The 22721-nt window shown below is 43.9% G+C and overlaps 1 protein-coding gene across 1 annotated transcript in view; it reads left to right on the forward strand.

Annotated features, from left to right (window-relative positions):
- Window positions 1-22721, forward strand: part of LOC121581068 (epidermal growth factor receptor) — a 72510-nt gene that overhangs the window by 44603 nt on the left and 5186 nt on the right. Inside the window, exons 2-22 of the mRNA XM_041896436.2 lie at window positions 3367-3518; window positions 3974-4160; window positions 5022-5153; window positions 5473-5541; window positions 6569-6687; window positions 7564-7705; window positions 8296-8412; window positions 8736-8862; window positions 9435-9508; window positions 9637-9724; window positions 9856-10055; window positions 10481-10613; window positions 11211-11301; window positions 16872-17038; window positions 17208-17246; window positions 17405-17549; window positions 17678-17800; window positions 18185-18283; window positions 19531-19716; window positions 20388-20543; window positions 20821-20896. Of these exons, the coding sequence (XP_041752370.1) occupies window positions 3367-3518; window positions 3974-4160; window positions 5022-5153; window positions 5473-5541; window positions 6569-6687; window positions 7564-7705; window positions 8296-8412; window positions 8736-8862; window positions 9435-9508; window positions 9637-9724; window positions 9856-10055; window positions 10481-10613; window positions 11211-11301; window positions 16872-17038; window positions 17208-17246; window positions 17405-17549; window positions 17678-17800; window positions 18185-18283; window positions 19531-19716; window positions 20388-20543; window positions 20821-20896 (2622 nt within the window). The remainder of the gene's footprint in view (window positions 1-3366; window positions 3519-3973; window positions 4161-5021; window positions 5154-5472; window positions 5542-6568; window positions 6688-7563; window positions 7706-8295; window positions 8413-8735; window positions 8863-9434; window positions 9509-9636; window positions 9725-9855; window positions 10056-10480; window positions 10614-11210; window positions 11302-16871; window positions 17039-17207; window positions 17247-17404; window positions 17550-17677; window positions 17801-18184; window positions 18284-19530; window positions 19717-20387; window positions 20544-20820; window positions 20897-22721) is intronic.

A 22721-nucleotide genomic window follows, 5' to 3' on the forward strand; every position in this document is an offset into this window, starting at 1 on the left:
ACGGCCCTGTATATGTGCTTTCTTGAGCAGGGGGACCTTGCAGGCGCTGCAGGATTTCAGTCCTTCTGTGTTACCAATTGTTTTCTTGGTGACTATGGTCCCAGCTGCCTTGAGATCATTGACAAGATCCTCCCGTGTAGTTCTGGGCTGATTCCTCACCGTTCTCATGATCATTGCAACTCCACGAGGTGAGATCTTGCATGGAGCCCCAGGCCGAGGGAGATTGACAGTTTTTTTGTGTTTCTTCCATTTGCGAATAATCGCACCAACTGTTGTCACCTTCTCACCAAGCTGCTTGGCGATAGTCTTGTAGCTCATTCCAGCCTTGTGTAGGTCTACAATCTTGTCCCTGACATCCTTGGAGAGCTCTTTGGTCTTGGCCATGGTGGAGAGTTTGGAATCTGATTGATTGATTGCTTCTGTGGACAGGTGTCTTTTATACAGGTAACAAGCTGAGATTAGGAGCACTCCCTTTAAGAGTGTGCTCCTAATCTCAGCTCGTTACCTGTATAAAAGACACCTTGGAGCCAGAAATCTTTCTGATTGAGAGGGGGTCAAATACTTACTTCCCTCATTAAAATGCAAATCAATTTATAACATTTTTGACATATGTTTTTCTGGACTTTTTTGTTGTTATTCTGTCTCTCACTGTTCAAATAAACCTACCATTAAAATTATAGACTGATCATTTCTTTGTCAGTGGGCAAACGTACAAAATCAGCAGGGGATCAAATACTTTTGTCCCTCACTGTAAACCATACCCCTCCACAAACACACCTTTTCCGATGTTGGTTACAAGGCAGTACTTATTTAAATTAGGTAAGAGAATATCATGTTACCATTGGTGTAATAAAATGAGTGTTAGGGTGATGTCACCCTATCCCCTTAATAAACCCGCCTCCTGAATCCAAGTGTTTGACATGGGGAAGGGGACCTTTATGATCAAACTTCATTAATGTAGAAGTGACAGTCATTTTTCATACTTTGGTCATCATACTTTGATCTGGATTAATCTAAATATCAACCAATTTCATGAAAAACATGATTTTGACTGTTCAAGACCTTTAAATAATCCTTGTTATCTAACTCGAAAACCTGTCTGTTCATTAACTTCAGTAGAGGCCGTATTCATGGACCGATAGCGTCCCATTAATGTTGCCAATATTCTTCCTTTTGACAGGGAGATGAGTGGAATAGATAATAGCCCCCATGAATTGCATGTGTGTGAATAATAACTCAATATATTTCTGCACAGAGATGACACGGTGCAGAGTCGCTAGGCATTTGTTTTAACTAGCCTGAATAGCAGTGGAAAGAGTCTACAGTCGTGGTCAAACGTTTTGAGAATTACACAAATACTAATTTTCACAAAGTCTGCTGTCTCAGTTTTGATGATGGCAATTTGCATATACTCCAGAATGTCATGAAGAGTGATCAGATGAATTGCAATTAATTGCAAAGTCCCTCTTTGCCATGAAAATGAACTTAATCCCCAAAAAAACATTTCCACTGCATTTCAGCCCTGCCACAAAAGGACCAGCTGCCATCATGTCAGTGATTCTCTCATTAACACAGGTGAGAGTGTTGACGAGGATAAGGCTGGAGATCACTCTTTCATGCTGATTGAGTTAGAATAACAGACTGGAAGGTTTAAAAGGAGGGTGGTGCTTGAAATCATTGTTCTTCCTCTGTTAACCATGGTTACTTGCAAGGAAACACGTGCCGTCATCATTGCTTTGCACAAAAAGGGTTTCACAGGCAAGGATATTGCTGCTAGTAAGATTGCACCTAAATCAACCATTTATCGGATCATCAAGAACTTCAAGGAGAGAGGTTCAATTGTTGTGAAGAAGGCGTCAGGGCGCCCAAGAAAGTCCAGCAAGCGCCAGGACCGTCTCCTAAAGTTGATTCAGCTGCGGGATCGGGCACCACCAGTGCAGAGCTTGCTCAGGAATGGCAGCAGGCAGGTGTGAGTGCATCTGCACGCACAGTGAGGCGAATACTTTTGGAGGATGGCCTGGTGTCAAGAAGGGCAGCAAAGAAGCCACTTCTCTCCAGGAAAAACATCAGGGACAGACTGATATTCTGCAAAAGGTACAGGGATTGGACTGCTGAGGACTGGGGTAAAGTCATTTTCTCTGATGAATCCCCTTTCCGATTGTTTGGGGCATCCGGAAAACACCTTGCAGGAGAAGACAAGGTGAGCGCTACCATCAGTCCTGTGTCATGCCAACAGTAAAGCATCCTGAGACCATTCATGTGTGGGGTTGCTTCTCAGCCAAGGGAGTAGGCTCACTCACAATTTTGCCTAAGAACACAGCCATGAATAAAGAATGGTACCAACACATCCTCCGAGAGCAACTTCTCCCAACCATCCAAGAACAGTTTGGTGACGACCAATGCCTTTTCCAGCATGATGGAGCACCTTGCCATCAGGCAAAAGTGATAACTAAATGGCTCGGGGAACAAAACATCAACATTTTGGGTCCATGGCCAGGAAACTCCCCAGACCTTAATCCAATTGAGAACTTGTGGTCGATCCTCAAGAGGCGGGTGGATAAACAAAAACCCACAAATTCTGACAAACTCCAAGCATTGATTATGCAAGAATGGGCTGCCATCAGTCAGGATGTGGCCCAGAAGTTAATTGACAGCATGCCAGGTCGGATTGCAGAGGTCTTGAAAAAGAAGGGTCAACACTGCAAATATTGACTCTTTGCATAAACTTAATGTAATTGTCAATAAAAGCCTTTGACACTTATGGAATGCTTGTAATTATACTTCAGTATACCATAGTAACATCTGACAAAAATAACACTGAAGCAGCAAACTTTTGACCACGACTGTAGTCTGAGCCAAGATAAATATGGTCGGCCAGCTCAGAGCACACCAGCATCGTAGGGGTCGATTTCCCATTCTAGATTCAATCCAGATCAGCTATTGAATGAGCCAAAGTATGACCGTGCACAGCACAGCTCACACCTACAAACAAAGAAATTAGCTAACTTAAGCTCCTCTGACACATGTGTGGATAGAGGCGGAAGTGAATCAGAGAGTCGGTGTACTTTGTTGTCTTGGGTATACCAGTGTACATTTTAACAGAGACTATGCATGATGAATATCACTATCCATGTAAGGGTGCTTGGTAGCTAAGATATTCCTGTATGGATCAAGGCATCCGTTTTTTGATAACAGCCATGTTTGTTCTTGCCAGCTCACCAACTTGTTTTTATATGAGGGGCCTACTACTCTAGCTCTATAAATGTTCATTGTGAAATTCAAGTACGCTCACTTTTCACTCAGATGTTCTCTCTTCTACTCTCCTGGATGATTTCCCATCATCATCTCCTCCCTTTTCCTCCACAGTATGCCAGGGCATCACTAACCGGTTCAACCTTCTGGGGTCAAAAGAGGGCCACTACTTGAACATGGTCAAGACCTACAGCAACTGTACTGTTGTCCTAGAGAACCTGGAGGTCACCCACATGGAGGACCACCATGATCTGTCTTTCCTAAGGGTAAGATAAAGGAACGCTAGTCTGGTCCCAGATCTGTTTGTGCTGTCTTGTCAGCTCCTATGAACAATGACCATAGGAGATGTCAAGATGGCACAAACAGATCTGGGACAAGGCTACAGGTAAGGAACCCCTTTGTCTGGAGAAAGCATTACTGGATGAAAACATCACAGCTGCAAAAAATATCTAACAAGCTTGTTTTAACCTACGGGCATGGTCCAAAGCTATTTTAATGGGTAAGCTGTCCAAAACACCTCATTAGAGCCTTGTAGCTTCAGTTGAAATAGTCTCTTAGGTTGCGCTCATACTTGTGACTAGGTTCAGTGGGTTACCGGTAGTAACCTTGTGTGAACCTTGTCTAGCTATGAGGTTGTAGACAGGTGATGCGAAAACCAGCAGGACCTGAGCTGGAGCCTCTAGGTCTGGTCTAACCCAAATCTTTCCTTGTTTGTCCCCAGTCCATTCAGGAGGTGGGTGGCTACGTTCTGATCGCCCTTAACACAGCCAACAGGATTCCCCTGGACAACCTGCGCATCATCCGAGGCCACACTCTCTACGACAATGGCTTTGCCCTGGCTGTGTTGCTAAACTATAACAAGTCAATGGGAGCAGGCACCACCGAGCTGCCTCTGACCAGCCTCACAGGTCAGTCTCTAGGCCTGTCCCTGCACTGCCCAGGCAATCTCTATACCCAGCTTCATAATGAATGGTCACTGTGGGCCTTCTCACATACTAGAGCCAAACCAGGGAAACTCTGAGCCCTTGTTATAAACTAGGATTAGGGTAGGGTTGTATCTGGAGCTAGGGTTGTGGTTGAGGGTTAGGGTTTAACCAGCTTGTGTACATTAAGCTAGTGTTAGGGTTGTGATTGAGGCTATGGTTAGGGCTTAACCAGGTTGTGTACATTAAGCTAGTGTTAGGGTTGTGATTGAGGCTATGGTTAGGGCTTAACCAGGTTGTGTACATTAAGCTAGTGTTAGGGTTGTGATTGAGGCTATGGTTAGGGCTTAACCAGGTTGTGTACATTAAGCTAGTGTTAGGGTTGTGATTGAGGCTATGGTTAGGGCTTAACCAGGTTGTGTACATTAAGCTAGTGTTAGGGTTGTGATTGAGGCTATGGTTAGGGCTTAACCAGGTTGTGTACATTAAGCTAGTGTTAGGGTTGTGATTGAGGCTATGGTTAGGGCTTAACCAGGTTGTGTACATAAAGCAAGGGTTGTGGTTGTGATTGAGGCTATGGTTAGGGTTGGACCAGGATGTGGACATGAAGCTAGGGTTAGGGTTGAGGCTAGGGTTAGGTTTGAACCAAGATGTGGACACGAAGCTAGGGTCAGGGTTGAGGCTAGTGTTAGGGTTGAACCAGGATGTGGTCGCAAAGCTATGGTTGCATTTGGAGCTGGAGTTGGGTTATAGATTATTTAATATACACAGTTTTATTACATTAATTAATTCACATCAACATTTAGCTTCCACCTGAAAATAAACGCATCTCTCTCCATTTTCCAGAAATCCTGAAAGGAGGAGTGAAGTTCTCAGGCAACCAGCTGTGTAACATGGAGACCATCCAGTGGTTGGACATTGTGGACAGTAACAGCAAACCCAACATGCAGTTACCTGAACCCAGCAGAAATCGTCTCTGTAAGGAGCTGCTGTTACAGCACATTAGACAATGTTACAGCACATTAAACAATGCGTCACATAAATGTACCTACTATAATCCCATTCAATATTTTGTGTTTTTATACACCCTTGAGGCTAGATTTGTTCATGTTGTTAGATATTAACAGGAAGCTGCTTCACCCAGTGCAGCCAACATTTTAGTAATGTTTAACTTTCAACTATCAAATACTCCAACTTTGTTTTATTGAACATTAAAGTGCTAAAGTACACTATAAAGTATTGAAGTACACTGAAGTTGCAGAGTTCTTGAACTATTATTTTGATATATTTTCTGTAGGTGAAAAATGTGATCCTGGATGCTTCAATGGTTCATGTTGGGCGCCCGGCCCAGAACACTGCCAGACATGTAAGTCTGTAAACCATACTCTAATATTGTTGAAAGGTACACTACCGTTCAAAAGTTTGGGGTCACTTAGAAATGTCCTTGTTTTCGAAAGAAAAGCAATTTTTTTTTGTCCATTAAAATAACATCAAATTGATCAGAAATACAGTGTAGACATTGTTAATGTTGTAAATGGCTATTGTAGCTGGAAACGACTGATTTTTAATGGAATATCTACATAGGCGTACAGAGGCCCATTATCAGCAACCATCAGTCCTGTGTTCCAATGGCACGTTGTGTTATCATTTTAAAAGGCTAATTGCTCAATAGAAAACCCTTTTGCAATTATGTTAGCACAGCTGAAAACTGTTGTGCTGATTAAAGAAGCAATAAAACTGGCCTTCTTGAGTTGAGTATCTGGAGCATCAGCAATTGTGGGTTCGATTACAGGCTCAAAATGGCCAGAAACAAATAACTTTCTTCTGAAACTCATCAGTCTATTCTTGTTCTGAGAAATGAAGGCTATTCCATGCGAGAAATTGCCAAGAAACTGAAGATCTCGTACAACGCTGTGTACTACTCCCTTCACAGAACAGCGCAAACTGGCTCTAACCAGAATAGAAAGAGGAGTGGGAGGCCCCGGTGCACAACTGAGCAAGAGGACAAATACATTAGAGTGTCTAGTTTGAGAAACAGACGCCTCACAGGTCTCAACGTCAACAGTGAAGAGGCGACTCCGGGATGCTGACCTTCTAGGCAGAGTTGCAAAGAAAAAGCCATATCTCAGACTGGCCAATAAAAAGAAAAGATTAAGATGGGCAGTCTGAGATGTGGCTTTTTCTTTGCAACTCTGCCTAGAAGGTCAGCATCCCGGAGTCGCCTCTTCACTGTTGACGTTGAGACCTGTGAGGCGTCTGTTTCTTTCGAAAACAAGGACATTTCTAAGTGACACCAAACTTTTGAACGGTAGTGTAAGACAAAACAAGGGCTTAGTTGTATGATATCATAACTGGCACCTGCACATTACTGATTCTGTTTTCCTTCCATTTAGTGACGAAGCTGAACTGTGCCCAGCAGTGCTCTAAGAGGTGTAAGGGCCCGTCTCCCATCGACTGCTGCAACGAACACTGTGCTGCTGGCTGCACTGGACCCAGACCTACAGACTGTCTGGTGAGAGACCCTAACCATAACCCTAACTCATCTTCACACTGTATCGGACCCAGACCTAGACCGTCTGGTGAGAGACAGACCGACAGACACATACGCCACTTTCACACACTACTGGGGTCGGGAGTATTTCTTCATGTCATGTGACCTGACCAGGAAGAGAGAGACAGATGCCACCATTGTACTGGGGTCATAGGGTGGGACAGGAGTGATCATGAACAATTCTGGGCTTTAGTTAGGCTTTAAGTAGGGTCCAGTTTTTTCTGGTCAGGTCACGTGGTCTGAAAAAACCCTAGCTAGTCATAGGTCAATAATGGAGGCCAATTGCATCTCTCACATATACTATGTTTTTTCCTTCTTCTTTGTAGTTATTTCTTCACCAAATAAATGTGTTAGGAAACAGACACACATTCCATTTCACATTTCACACATATTTATTTCTCTTTTATGATGCTCCCTTTTGTCGTATTGGCTGGTGACCAACATACTGTACACCAGTAACACTGTTTTCTATCCACTTTATGATTGAAACCACATTGTGTTGCTTTTGCATCCGGTGATCCTTTCTATCACTGAATAAACCCTGCTTTTTGACAGAATCAGGCTTGGTCCCAAGCTGGTAAGATAAGCCGGCGTCACCTATTCCTCTCTGGCTAAACTGAGCCGTGAAATATGAATGCAGTGTTAGAATCTGTGCATACGGCGCTGTTATGGTCCAATTGCTCTGTCAATGAAGGCTGGGCTGTATTTATTAGGACATTTTGCAACAGAAAGTGAAAACAAGCGTTTCTTATTGGACAAGTTCAGGTAGTCCATTTCCTGTTTGTCTGTTTTCTTCCATTTGGTGCTTAATGAACATAGCCCTGTTTGGTGCCGTAGGCCTGCCGGGACTTTCAGGATGACGGGACATGTAAAGACTCGTGTCCGCGCCTTCTGCTCTACGACCGCAACCTTCACCAACTGGTCAACAACCCAGACGGGAAGTACAACTTCGGGGCCACCTGCGTCAAGACCTGCCCTCGTAAGAAAACCCCCATGTCCCATCCATGTCCCCTTATGACCTCCTCTATGAGGCTACTGTCTATTAATTAGAAGCTTTGTACACAGAGGGTGCTTCAGCCGAGACATTCAGCGATGTGAAACGTTCAGATATGGTATGCTGGTGTGCTGAACAAGGGGCCAAATGGTCCCTCTAGGCCAGTGTTTCCCAACTCCAGTCCACCAGTACCCCCAACAGCACACATGTTTGTTGTAGCCCCAGACAAACTCGCCTCATTCAACTCATTGAGGACTTGATGATTAGTTGACAAGTAGAATCAGGTGAGTTTGTCCGAGGCTACAACACAAATGTGTGCTGTTGGGGGGACTCGAGGACTGGAGTTGGGAAACGCTGGCCTATGGGCTGGTGTATTGCTCTAAGTCAGTCAGTCTGTGCCAGTCTCTGAGTTTAATCATAAACTGCATAAACGAGGAAAGACAATACTACAGCTGCCTCCACTTTCTCCAGGCTGTTAGAATCAGCTCTCAGACACTGGCATGCATGCAATCCTGTTCTATACAGTACACAATGCATTACATAGGTTTGTTATATATTCTGTTTTTTCCCCTCAGATAACTATGTGGTGACAGACCATGGAGCGTGCGTTCGGACGTGCAGTGGTGACACATACGAAGTGGACGAGGGAGGGGTTAGGAAGTGCAAGAAGTGTGATGGACTGTGCCCCAAAGGTAGAGTTGATACTGCCACAACTCCTAACGTTATTTTACATCCTCATGGCAGGGATTATAGCGTTCATGATGATACTGCCTGAATGTGCCTCTCTGTAACATGTAATGTTCATCCCACAGTGTTATTCCCCAACGATGCACTGCAGGGTTGTGTTCAATACAATTTGATTTCCAATAGAGGATTTTCAGATTCTTGAATTGGAATTTCATTTTACTTCTTGAATACAAATGTATTTTACCCTGCTGTACTGCACTAGTTTTCTGGGGGAGGAAGAAATCAGAAGCCAAGTTTGTTTTTATTAATATGTTACACATTTTCACAGTTTGCAATGGACTTGGAATGGGGAAACTTGCCAATATTCTGTCCATTAATGCCACCAACATTGACACATTCAAAAACTGCACCAAAATCAATGGGAACATTGCCATTATCTACACATCTATCCATGGGTAAGTGTTAAGAACATATAGAATAAGACCTAAGAACATATAGAATAAGACCTAAGAACATATAGAATAAGACCTAAGAACATATAGAATAAGACCTAAGAACATATAGAATAAGACCTACGAGCCTATAGAATAAGACCTACGAGCCTGTAGAATAAGACCTACGAGCCTGTAGAATAAGACCTATGAGCCTGTAGAATAAGAGCTACGAGCCTGTAGAATAAGAGCTACGAGCCTGTAGAATAAGACCTACGAGCCTGTAGAATAAGACCTACGAGCCTGTAGAATAAGACCTACGAGCCTTTAGAATAAGACCTATGAGCCTGTAGAATAAGACCTACGAGCCTGTAGAATAAGACCTACGAGCCTGTAGAATAAGACCTACGAGCCTTTAGAATAAGACCTAAGAGCCTGTAGAATAAGAGCTACGAGCCTGTAGAATAAGAGCTACGAGCCTGTAGAATAAGAGCTACGAGCCTGTAGAATAAGACCTGACTAGTTTTTTACATCACATATAATGTATTATATTTGTGAATATGGCAGTTACATTTCACAGTTATTGCTATTCACAGGGACCAATTTACCAAAGCACCAAAGATGGACCCTGCCAAGCTAGACGTTTTTAAGACTGTCAGAGAAATCACTGGTAAGAGGCTTTGCAGACTAGTCTATTAACTATACTAAAACATTATCAAAAGAGCCATGCTGTTGATTATTTTACTTTCAAATTTATTTATATTGTATTTTTTTCTATTAAAAAAAAAACCCATCCAGGCTACCTGCTGATTCAGAACTGGCCAGAGAACATGACATCCCTCAGTCCCTTTGAAAACCTGGAGATCATTAGAGGACGGACCAAACGGTAAGACCACTGTTCAGTCTCAGCCTCTATTATAGAATGGCAGTAGTGAGCTGGTCAAGCCCTATAGCCACCTTGAACTTCCTAAATGAAGTTTCTCCCTCTCACTCCCTCTTGTCTCTCTCCCTCCTCAGTGGTCTGGTGAGCTTGGCCATAACCCAGTTAACCATCACCCACCTGGGTCTTCGCTCGCTGAAGGAGATCAGTGATGGAGACGTGGTCATCACCAGGAACCTCAACCTCTGCTACACCAAGAAACGCCACTGGAAGCAGCTGTTCAAGTCCAACACGCAGACCGTCCGGCTGGAGAGCAATGCCGATGCAGCCGCATGCGGTAAATCATAGTCATTATTTTATGATTAACATTTTTATTGATATGTGTGGTCACATAACACACAAAAAGGAACACCAACAAACAGAACAGACGCAACAAACACCAATAGTCAACACCATAATGTCACATAAACAACTCAAGCCCATAATAAATTAGAGATAACATGATGTTCTGTGCTTACTAAAGGTTACATCGGGATATGTGGCTCTGAGATTAATATTGGCCCATGCCAATCTCTATTGTTGTGGCCATAAAACTATGAAAGTGTGGGAGAACTAGGAAATTAACGCTAGCTTGTTGCTTGTACAGGGTTGTGTGAAAAGTAAAAAGGATATTTTGAATACTATATATACTTTATGTATTAATCTGGGTTAAAATAATTATTTTGTATTGATATCTGTGTGTCTGTATATGTGTGTTTGCAGAGCTGCAGAACAACACATGTGACACAATGTGTACCAGAGATGGCTGCTGGGGACCTGGACCCACCATGTGTTTCGCCTGTCAGGACTACAGCCGAGCAGGAAGCTGTGTAGACTCCTGTAACCTACTAGAGGGGTGAGGGAGGAGCCCCTTTCTGTTCCCCATTTATACAATCAAAGTAACCTGATTCTGCAAAGCTGAAGCAGTGAAGAAGCGTGAAATGTACTTTTTGTACACTTGGCAAAGATAAACTATTGGCAACTTAAGCTATCAATTGAACATGGGTATTTTGCAAGATGCAGTTTTGCATGGAACTAAATAGTAAAATCAGACAGAAGACGTGCCATCAGGAGTACATGTAAGAAGTTCTTAAGACAGTAAGGCAGCAATAAACCCAATTCATGAGAAGACGGTCCTCTCAGCTGGAATGGGAGCACTTAACTCATAGCTATTTAACTTTGGGAGTCTCCTCTGTCAAATATTGAGCATCACCTTGCTTACAATGTAACTCTTGCTATGAGGAAAGGGATCAATGCAACCATCTGCAAATGGAACCACCTGAAATCAAATGTTCAACCAGTAGAAATTATAGCCTGGTCCCAGATCTGTTTATGCTGTCTTAGAAACTCCTATGGGACAATGACAATAAAGGTTGGCAAGACAGCACAAACAGATCTGGGACTAGGGTAGTGGAAATATGTTACATGCTGACATTTTGTCCTCATTTTGCAGGGAGCCACGTGAGACTGAAGTGAATAAGACGTGTGTGGAGTGTCACCCTGAGTGTCAGCTCCTCAATGGAACCCAGACCTGCTCTGGACCAGTACGTGTGTCTCTTATATTTATTCTATGTCTAAGTATTTATAAACTGGGTGGTTCGAGCCCTGAATGCTGATTGGCTGAAAGCTGATCTAATTACATTGGTAACCAGTTTATAATAGCAATAAGGCACCTCGGGGGTTTGTGGTATATGGCCAAAATACATCGAAAAGTATGTGGACACCTGCTTGTCGAAACATCTCATTCCAAAATCATGGGTTTTAATATGGAGTTGCCCCCCTTTGCTGCTATAACAGCCTCCACTCTTCTGGGAAGGCTTTCCACTAGATGTTGGAACATTGCTGCGGGGACTTGCTTCCATTCAGCCACAAGAGCATTAGTGAGGTCGGTCACTGATGTTGGGCGATTAGGCCTGGCTCGGAGTCGGCATTCCAATTATTCCCAAAGGTGTTTGATGGGGTTGAGGTCAGGGCTCTGTACAGGCCAGTCAAGGTCTTCCACACCGATCTCAACAAACCATTTCTGTATGGACCTCGCTTTGTGCACGGGGGCATTGTCATGCTTAAACAGGAAAGGGCCTTCCCCAAACTGTTGCCACAAAGTTGGAATCTTTCGGAGCCATTATCGACTCAGTGGGTTTTGTCCAACATGTCTCTGGACCTACTCACTGCCACAGTCATACTCTGGACCTAGTTTTATCCCATGGAATAAATGTTGTAGATCTTAATGTTTTTCCACAAACTCCTGGACTATCGGACCACCATTTTATTACGTTTGCAATCGCAACAAATAATCTGCTCAGACCCCAACCAAGGAGCATCAAAATCGTGGCTATAAATTCTCAGACAACACAAAAATTCATTGATGCCCTTCCAGACTCCTTCTGCCTACCCAAGGACGTCAGAGGACAAAAATCAGTTAACCACTTAACTGAGGAACTCAATTTAACCCTTAGCAATACCCTAGATGCAGTTGCGCACCTAAAAACGAACATTTGTCATAAGAAACTAGCTCCCTGGTATACAGAAAATACCAGTCGAAGAGCTTTAAGCACAGCTTCGGAACGAAAATGGCGCCACACCAAACTGGAAGTCTTCCGACTAGCTTGGAAAGACAGTACCGTGCAGTACCGAAGAGCCCTCACTGCTGCTCGATCATCCTACTTTTCCAAATTAATCGAGGAAAATAAGAACAATCCAAAATTTCTTTGATGACTGTTGCAAAGCTAACTAAAAGCAGCATTCCCCAAGAGAGGATGGTTTTCACTTCAGCAGTGATAAATTCATGAACTTCTTTGAGGAAAAGATCATGACCATTAGAAAGCACCTAAATTCGGACTCCTCTTTGAATCTGCGTATTCCTCCAGGGCTTAGCTGTCCTGGATCTGCCGCTCTCGCGAGGGCCTGGGATCGGGAGAGACACTTAAGTGTTTTAGTACTATATCTCTTGACACAATGATGAAAATAATCATGGCCTCTAAACCTTCAAGCTGCATACTGGATCCTATTCCTACTAAACTGCTGAAGGAGCTGCTTCCTGTGCTTGGCCCTCCTATGTTGAACATAATAAACAGCTCTCTATCCACCGGTGATGTGTACCAAACTCACTAAAAGTGGCAGTGATAAAGCCTCTCTTGAAAAAAGCCAAACCTTGACCCGGAAAATATAAAAAACTATCGGCCCCATATCGAATCTTCCATTCCTCTCAAAAATTTTAGAAAAAGCTGTTGCGCAGCAACTCACTGCCTTTCTGAAGACAAACAATGTATACGAAATGCTTCAGTCTGGTTTTAGACCCCATCATAGCACTGAGACTGCACTTGTGAAGGTGGTAAATGACCTTTTAATGGCGTCAGACCGAGGCTCTGCATCTGTCCTCGTGCTACTAGACCTTAGTGCTGCCTTTGACACCACCGATCACCACATTCTTTTGGAGAGACTGGAAACCCAAATTGGTCTACACGGACAAGTTCTGGCCTGGTTTAGATCCTACCTGTCGGAAAGATATCAGTTTGTCTCTGTGAATGGTCTGTCCTCCGACAAATCAACTGTACATTTTCGGGTGTTCCTCAAGGTTCCGTTTTAGGACCACTATTGTTTTCACTATATATTTTACCTCTTGGGGATGTTATTCAAAAACATAATGTTAACTTTCACTGCTATGCGGATGACACACAGCTGTACATTTCAATGAAGCATGGTGAAGCCCCAAAATTGCCCTCGCTAGAAGCCTGTGTTTCAGACATAAGGAAGTGGATGGCTGAAAACTTTTTACTTTTAAACTTGGACAAAACAGATGCTTGTAGCTAGGTCCCAAGAAACAAAGAGGTCTTCTGTTAAATCTGACAATTCATCTTGATGGTTGTAAAGTCGTCTCAAATAAAACTGTGAAGGACCTAGGCGTTACTCTTGACCCTGATCTCTCTTTTTTTGACGAACATATCAAGACTGTTTCAAGGACAGCTTTTTTTCCATCTACGAAACATTGCAAAAATCAGAAATTTTCTGTCCAAAATGATGCAGAAAAAATTAATCCATGCATTTGTTACTTCTAGATTAGACTACTGCAATGCTCTATTTTCCGGCTACCCCGATAAAGCCACTAAATAAACTTCAGTTAGTGCTAAATACGGCTGCTAGAATCCTGACTAGAACCAAGAAATTTGATCATATTACTCCAGTGCTAGCTTCCCTACACTGGCTTCCTGTTAAGGCAAGGGCTGATTTCAAGGTTTTACTGTTAACCTATAAAGCGTTACATGGGCTTGCTCCTACCTATCTTTCCGAGTTGGTCCTGCCGTACATACCAATACGTACGCTACGGTCACAAGACGAGGCCTCCTAATTGTCCCTAGAATTTCTAAGCAAACAGCGGAAGGCAGGGCTTTCTCCCTATAGATCTCCATTTTTATGGAACAGTCTGCTCTACCCATGTGAGAGACGACCTCGGCCTCAACCTTTAAGTCTTTACTGAAGACTTATCTCTTCAGTAGGTCATATGATTGAGTGTAGTCTGGCCCAGGAGTGTGAAGGTGAACGGAAAGGCTGGAGCAACGAACAGCCCTTGCTGTCTCTGCGCGGGCCGGTTCCCCTCTCCACTGGGGTTCTCTGCCTCTAACCCTGTTGCAGGGGCTGAGTCACTGGCTTGCTGGTGCTCTTTCATGCCGTCCCTGGGAGGGGTGCGTCACCTGAGTGGGTTGAGTTACTGACGTGATCTTCCTGTCTGGGTTGGCGCCCCCCTTGGTTTGTGCTGTGGTGGAGACCTCTGTGGGCTATACTCGGCCTTGTCTCAGGATTGTAAGTTGGTGGTTGGGGATATCCCTCTAGTGGTGCGGGGCTGTGCTTTGGCGGAGTGGGGTGGGTTATATCCTTCCTGTTTGGCCCTGTCCGGGGTTTCTTCGGATGGGGCCACAGTGTCTCCGGACCGCTCTTGTCTCAGCCTCCAGTATTTATGCTGCAGTAGTTTGGTGTGTCGGGGGCTGGGGTTAGTTTGGTTATACCCGGAGTACTTCTCCTGTCTTATCCAGTGTCCTGTGTGAATTTAAGTATGCTCTCTCTCAATTCTCTCCTGCTCTCTTTCTCTCTGAGAACCTGAGCCCCTAGGACCATACGTCAGGACTACCGGGCATGATGACACCTTGCTGTCCCCAGTCCGCCTGGCCTTGCTGCTATTCCAGTTTCAACTGTTCTGCCTGCGGCTACGAAACCCCCTACCTGTCCCAGACCTGCTGTTTTCAACTCTAAATGATCGGCTATGAAAAGCCAACTGAGAGACCTGAGCCCTAGGACCATATTGTCGGACTACCGGCCGTGGTGACTCCTTGCTGTCCCCAGTCCGCCTGGCCTTGCTGCTATTCCAGTTTAAACTGTTCTGCCTTCGGTTATGGAACCCCCTACCTGTCCCAGACCTGCTGTTTTAAAACTCTAATGATCGGCTATGAAGAGCCAACTGAGATTTATTCCTGATTATTATTTGACCATGCTTGTCACTTATGAACATTTTGAACATCTTGGCATGGTTCTGTTATAACCTCCACCGGCACAGCCAGAAGAGGACTGGCCACCCCTCATAGCCTGGTTCCTCTCTAGGTTTCTTCCTAGGTTTTTGCCTTTCTAGGGAGTTTTCCTAGCCACCGTGCTTCTACACCTGCATTACTAGCTGTTTGGGGTTTTAGGCTGGGTTTCTGTACAGCACTTCGAGATATTAGCTGATGTAAGAAGGGCTATATAAAATAAAATTGATTGATTGATTGATTGATTGAATCACAGAATCATCTCAAATGTCATTGTATGCTGTAGCGTTAAGATTTCCCTTCACTGGAACTACGGGCCCTAGCCCGAACCATGAAAAACAGCCCCAGACCATTATTCCTCCTCCACCAAACTTTACAGTTGGCACTATGCATTGGGGCAGGTAGCATTCTCCTGGCTTCCACCAAACCCAGATTCGTCCGTCGGACTGCCAGATGGTGAAGCGTGATTCATCACTCCAGAGAACACTACTCCACAGTCCAATGGCGGCGAGCTTTACACCACTCCAGCTGACGCTTGACATTGCGCATGGTGATCTTAGGCTTGTGTGTGGCTGCTCGGCCATGGAAACCCATTTCATGAAGCTCCCAACGAACAGTTCTTGTGCTGACGTTGATTCAAGAGGCAGTTTGGAACTCTGTAGTGAGTGTTGCAACCGAGGACAGACGATTTTTACGCGCTTAAGCACTCGGTGGTCCCGTTCTATGAGCTTGTGTAGCCTACCACTTCACGGCTGAGCCGTTGTTGCTCCTAGACGTTTCCACTTCAAAATAACAGCACTTACAGTTGACCGGGGCAGCTCTAGCAGGGCAGAAATTTGACGAACTAACTTGTAGGAAAGGTGGCATCCTATGATGGTGCCACGTTGAAAGTCACTGAGCTCTTCAGTAAGTAATCTATAGAGATTGCATGGCTGTGTGCTCGATTTTATAGACCTGTCAGCAACGGGTGTGGCTGAAATAGCCGAATCCACTAATTTGAAGGGGTGTCCACATACCTTTGTATATATAGTGTACGGCTGGTGACTCCGCGTTGCGTCATGCATAAGAACAGCCCTTAGCAGTGGTATATTGGCCATATAGGGGCGGCAGGTAGCCTGGCGGGTAGGAGCGTTGGGCCAGTAACCGAAAGGTTGCTGGATTGAATCCCCGAGCTGACAAGGTAAACATCTGTCGTTCTGCCCCTGAGCAAGGCAGTTAACCCACTGTTCCCCGGGAGCCGATGACTTGGATTTCGATTAAGGCAGCCCCCCGCACCTCTCTGATTCAGAGGGGTTGGGTTAAATGCGGAAGACACATTTCAGTTGAATCCATTCAGTTGTACAACTGGCTAGGTATCCTCCTTTCCCTACCACACCCCCTCAGGCCTTATTGCTTAAATATACTATGAAGCAGTATGTGTCTCTCTCCATGCCATGTCCCAGCACAATAGGTACAATGTATTTCTCTAGCATGCTGTTATTATACAATAGTTGTGTCTGTTAAATATGTTATGTCTCCGCACAGTTGGCCTGTTTCCTTAGAATGTTTCTTTAGATGTGTATGTAATACAATGTCTTGCAATCCTCTTCTCTCTCTTTCAGGGCCACGAGCAGTGTACCCAGTGTGCTAACTTCAAAGATGGCAACAACTGTGTCCTGGGGTGCCCTAGAGGGGTGCCAGGGGTGGCAGGGGGCAAGAACACCTTCATCTGGAAATATGCAGATAAGATGAAGGTGTGCCAGCTGTGCCATCAGAACTGTACCCAGGGGTAAGTCAAGGAATCTGTCACAACCACATAAATACAGTAATACACAAATACAGACACATGCATCCCATTTTAATAAAAAAAAGAAATGTCTCAGTAAAAAATGTATAAAAAGTCATTCAGCCGAGGTGTTAGAATGGACACATGCTCATATGTGCTTATATGATTACAGATGTACCGGTCCTGGTCTGAAAGGCTGTCAGACTATAGGGTAAGCAATTGACTCTAATCATGAACAGTAACTTCAAACAGTACTGTTCAAATTGTATTTAAACTTAGAAACACTAAGTTTACTAAGCTAATGAACATTTATAATGTTTATGTCGTCTTTTCTCTGCATTGATTGGTTACCATCTGTCTCCCATGCAGTAACTCTGGCCTATCAGTGATCGCGGCTGGTGTGGTGGGTGGGCTGCTTGCCTTCCTCATCATGGGCCTGTCTGTCTTCGTGTTGCTACGGCGACGCCACATCAAGAGGAAGAGGACCCTGCGAAGACTACTCCAAGAGAGAGAGGTGAGAGGCAGACACTGAACCACTGAGCTTTAAGGGCTTTCTATGGATGGAATTCAGTCATCATTGATAGTGCATCAAAGTGAACAGAAGGTGAACAATCCTTATCCGCATCTATTGCTATTCTACAGTTAGTTGAACCATTGACCCCCAGTGGTGAGGCACCCAACCAGGCTCTGCTCCGCATTCTTAAAGAGACAGAGTTTAAGAAGATCAAAGTGTTGGGATCAGGGGCCTTCGGCACTGTTTACAAGGTAAATACAAACGTTACTTTTTCTAGATTTCATTCAGAAAACTCCAGTGTCTTGGATTGTACTGTAGTATTGTAGTAAAGGAGCTTATGGGAATGTGTGTTAAGACTGCATATAAACCAACACCCTTTAACCACATCTACATCTGTTGTCAATTTTGCAATTAACAGCCACATATTTAACGTACCACATCATGCATCATAATCCAATCCACACTTACTATCAGTTATTTTACCATTCCCACATTCCACTGTAACGAACCAAACCTTTAAGAAATTATTCAAGTACACACAGTTTTCTTATGATTATTTAGTGCCTGACATTTTTCCTGACCTCTTGACATGACCATGAAAACCTCTGTACTTTGTGTGTGTGTGTGTCGTGCAGGGTCTGTGGGTCCCTGAAGGAGAGGATGTGAAGATTCCTGTGGCCATTAAGGTTTTAAGAGAGGCCACATCACCTAAAGCCAACCGGGAGATATTGGACGTGAGTTATATCCCTCTATATCACTTCACTCTAAGACAGTGCTGCCCAATCCTGGTCCTGGAGGAATGAAACACATGGTTTTATCCTCTCCTTCTAATCAGGGACTAATTCAGACCAGGGACACCAGGTGAGTGCAATTAGCTACCAGGTAGAAACAAAATCCAGAAATGTTTCGGTCCTCCAGGACGAGGATTGGCATCCCTGCTCAAAGATGTTTGTTCATAGGAGTTAGAACTGGTATCTTCCAAATGTAAAGACATTCTATATCTAATTTACAGTAGAATCTAAGTTAGTGCTATTAGGTACAGTATGGTATCTTACATTCATTGATGGTTATCCATACCACACTGTACATGCACTTTCAAACGAAACATTTGTTGACAAATGAGTATTTTGACCTAATTTAGTGGCATAATATATTATTGAGTAGCCTATACAACCACTATTGCATGTCACTGGACAATTTAGGTGTCATGTTTCCTCTAAAAGTCTAATTCCAAGCACATGCTCTTCAATTTGGGAAGAAGCTGAAATAATGACAACATTTAGTTAGAAAATGGGAAAAGGAGTCTGGTCTGTAGAAGTCGACCTCTCAGTGGGAGCGTAGGAAATGAGATTAACTAATTGAGAAGGTTTGGACCAGGGTTGGGGCGTGGGAGGAGGATACTAATTCAAGGTTAAGGATTCCTGGAATTAAATCAAAAATCTCTTCCAGTAACCGCAGTTTAAAAAACACAGTCCAGACCTGGGTTCATATAGTATTGGAAATACTTTGGCTGGCTGGCTGGCTGCACTTGATTGAGCTTTCCTGGCGCAATGGAACCAATAGAATAGTCCAACTTCATGCCCCACCCATCTAGCACTTCAGGCAGGCTCAATCAAACGCTCTTAAGTATTTGAAAGATATCAAATATGATTTGAGCCCAGGTGTGGCACAGTCCTGTGATTATTCAGTTTCAGGATTTAGAGTGCATGGACAGCTGAGGTTTTGCAGTGATGTTTCTCTTGACATCTCATCATGAGGTCAAGAACTTTCTTAAAGAAAATGTCTTACACGTTTACATATCTGGCTCATAAGCGGACATTTTCTTCAAGCTGTCAGTTGTTGAAATGGTTCAACTTTAGATATCATTATTGAGTTTTATGAATGCACACTAGAATGATGCCACCATCCCTAGCCCTAAATGCTGTATACTGTACTGTACCGCCCTGGAGTAAATGTTGGTACTATATCTAACTGACTGTAGGAGGCCTATGTGATGGCCAGTGTGGACAACCCCCATGTGTGTCGTCTGCTGGGCATCTGCCTGACCTCCACAGTCCAGCTAGTCACCCAGCTCATGCCCTACGGCTGTCTGCTGGACTACGTCAAGGAGAACAAGGACAACATCGGATCCCAGTACCTCCTTAACTGGTGTGTGCAGATCGCCAAGGTAAGACTAAGGTGCATTTAAACGACCGGACAATCTGTGTTTATTCAATGTAGGGAATTTCCAAGACGCTGTTATTTTTCCAACTAACCAAAAGAAAAGTGTGTTTGTGAAAATCGGTATTCTCCTTTTACTCCTGTTACGGCTACATTTGGAATTTCAAACCACAAAATGCTGGGTGCACTTCCTGTCCTGAAGTCGTCTGTCATGCTCTACAGCATAATTATACAGATTTGGTGTCAGTCTGTGTTTGATTTAGAAACCTTGTTGCTGTCTTGTCACACAACGATCATGTGGAGGTTAAGCATAAATGGCGAAACTGGAACGTGGCACCCAGACTATAAGGCCCTGTGTTTTTCCTAGCCATGGGACTTGACCAAAACGCTGGCCCTTTGACTACCCATGAGTCACAGTGTAGTGTATTAAAGCTTAATCAAACAGTGAGTCAGTGGAAAGTTCGGAATGGCCATACACTCCTATAGACCCCTACAGTTCACCGCTCACTTGACATCTTGTTGACCTGTTTAAAACAATACAAGCACTAAAAAGTGCTGTAGCCCAATGGCTCTGTTTGAATACTGTTAGAATGCTTCAAATAGGGCCCATGTATGGCCTTAGACTCACTCATTCACTTCTACCACCTCATTTGACCTTTGACCTGTGGTTGACCCCAGGGGATGAGCTACCTGGAGGAGCGTCACCTGGTGCATCGTGACCTGGCAGCAAGGAACGTCCTGGTAAAGACCCCTCAGCACGTCAAGATCACGGACTTTGGCCTGGCCAAACTCCTCAACGCTGACGAGAAGGAGTACCACGCTGACGGAGGAAAGGTCTGCTCCTCAAAGTTTGATTTGAATTTAATTGAATTCCTGTGAAGTAATGTAACACAAGGAACACATTTTTTGTAAAGTAAATGTCATGTTATGATCCCCTTTTTAATTGTTCTGTTTGATGGTGATTTATGTTGTTACTATTTCCAACCCAACCTAAAATAGTCTATTGATAACACAGATGCTTTACCTACATACCTAATGTTGTATTAGCCATCTGGAAGAACTACCTCAGTTTGGTCTTGTGAACCCTAACTCATGAGCCCTCTCTCTGCAGGTACCAATCAAATGGATGGCACTGGAGTCCATCCTCCACCGGAAATACACACATCAGAGTGATGTTTGGAGCTATGGTCAGGAACCCACATATGCACACTATTTAATAGGATTAATGCACTAATCTCTTTAACATACATATATGAATACTGTATGTACAGCAATACATGTCAATGCTGAACTGTGCCGGAATTAACCACAATGCTTGTGTAACTCCAGATACATAAATATCGTTTCTGGATCTTGTACTTAATCAGAACTGTTAAAATCAGGTCCAGGTAGGAGTATTGGGTTTTTTGAGCATCTGGGAGATTAGAGAAATGGGTATCTGGTATCGGTGAACTAACTTTACACCAGCAGGTCCTGGAGGTCCGATGTCTTAGAATGTTGAAACCTCAACCTCAAACCAATGTCCCTAACACACATTACCCCTGGTTTGGACACACACAGTTTGGAAGCATGCACGCACACACACACACATTTCCGCTCTGTGGGCAGGTCTCCAGATCCTGTCCTCTGAAGTTGTGTCTTCTGCTTTACAAGGCAAAGACATCAGCAGGCCCTGGCAGCACCACCCGCCAGCCCTCCTCCTCCTCCTCCTCCTCCTCTCTTTCCATCCTCCTCTCCTTTTCCTCGTCCTCCTCTTCCCTTTCAAACTGATCCAACACCAATGGAACCTGCCAACTCCCACTCTTAAGGACACATCCTGATGTTGACTCTGCAGTGTTTTAGAAAGTAACTTGACATTGTCGGTATCTGCCTATCAGCTTTTCTGGAATGAAAACAAAGTCATCTTCCCTAGTTATTTAACTTTAACTGAGATTGTGCCTATGCCACTATAAGTAGCCCTCCACTCGTACCCGTATACAGGTTGAAAATGGCAGATTTGGGCACTGATAAACACATAAATTGGAACGCAGTGCCTGTACAGTAACATGCTATACATGACGTCAGAGCTCAGGCTCTGTGCTTCACAGCGCTGTATGGGTTTTGACTGACAGCCGTTCTGAACTTGAGCACCACACGCGACATGAAGTTGCCCCCATTCCTCCCGCTAACTGGGCAACTTTTGCAAATGTTTTGTTGTCTGAGTGAGGGAAATTAGGACTCTATTTATTTTGAAAGATGATACGTTGAGGATTATAATAAATACCGCTTTGATGTCATACAAGCAAGTCAAACACCATTAGTCCAAATGTGCACTTCACATTTCCATATCATAAAACTCATGTTATATACAGTGTCAATGTTTATGATCACTATGTCTGATGTACAGATACAAGATGACGTGGCGTCATACCCTGGGGTTGTTCTGAACAGAATGAGCCTATGTTTGTCTATTGTGAAGAAAATTCACTGCAGCACGCACCTGAATGCACTCATGACCCCTTTCTATGCACACCAAAATTAGAATCAGTTTCCCTGAATTGCATTGTGAAAGCCTAACACTGTAAGATCGTATTTTATAACTTAGCTAGTCATGTTGGCAATAGAACAGGCTTTCAAATGATGCCCACCTGATCCAGATTGCTATTTAGAATGGACTGTTTTTGGATTGCGTAAACAACTACAGTATTTGTGTGATGGCGGGGATGCAGGGTTGTGGTCCAACCCAAACAACTACACGTGTGCTTTCTCTAGTTCCTCAACGGCACAGCTAGGAGAGCTCAAAAATGCACTTTATAGTTGAAGACTTCTTTGAGTCATAAAAGTACATTGAAATTCCTTAGGAACTATGGCCACCAGTTAGTCCTCTCACTCAAACCCATGTCATATTTGTCTTATGTTACACCTACCCCACATTTCCAGGAAGATTTTTATCATGTTACTGAATGTATTCACAGTATTTTCAGATTTCATTATCAACAAATGCAGCGAAAAGTACAGTAAATGTAAAATGCA

The sequence above is a fragment of the Coregonus clupeaformis genome, chromosome 14, assembly GCF_020615455.1.
Source record: "Coregonus clupeaformis isolate EN_2021a chromosome 14, ASM2061545v1, whole genome shotgun sequence".
Classification (NCBI taxonomy): domain Eukaryota; kingdom Metazoa; phylum Chordata; class Actinopteri; order Salmoniformes; family Salmonidae; genus Coregonus; species Coregonus clupeaformis.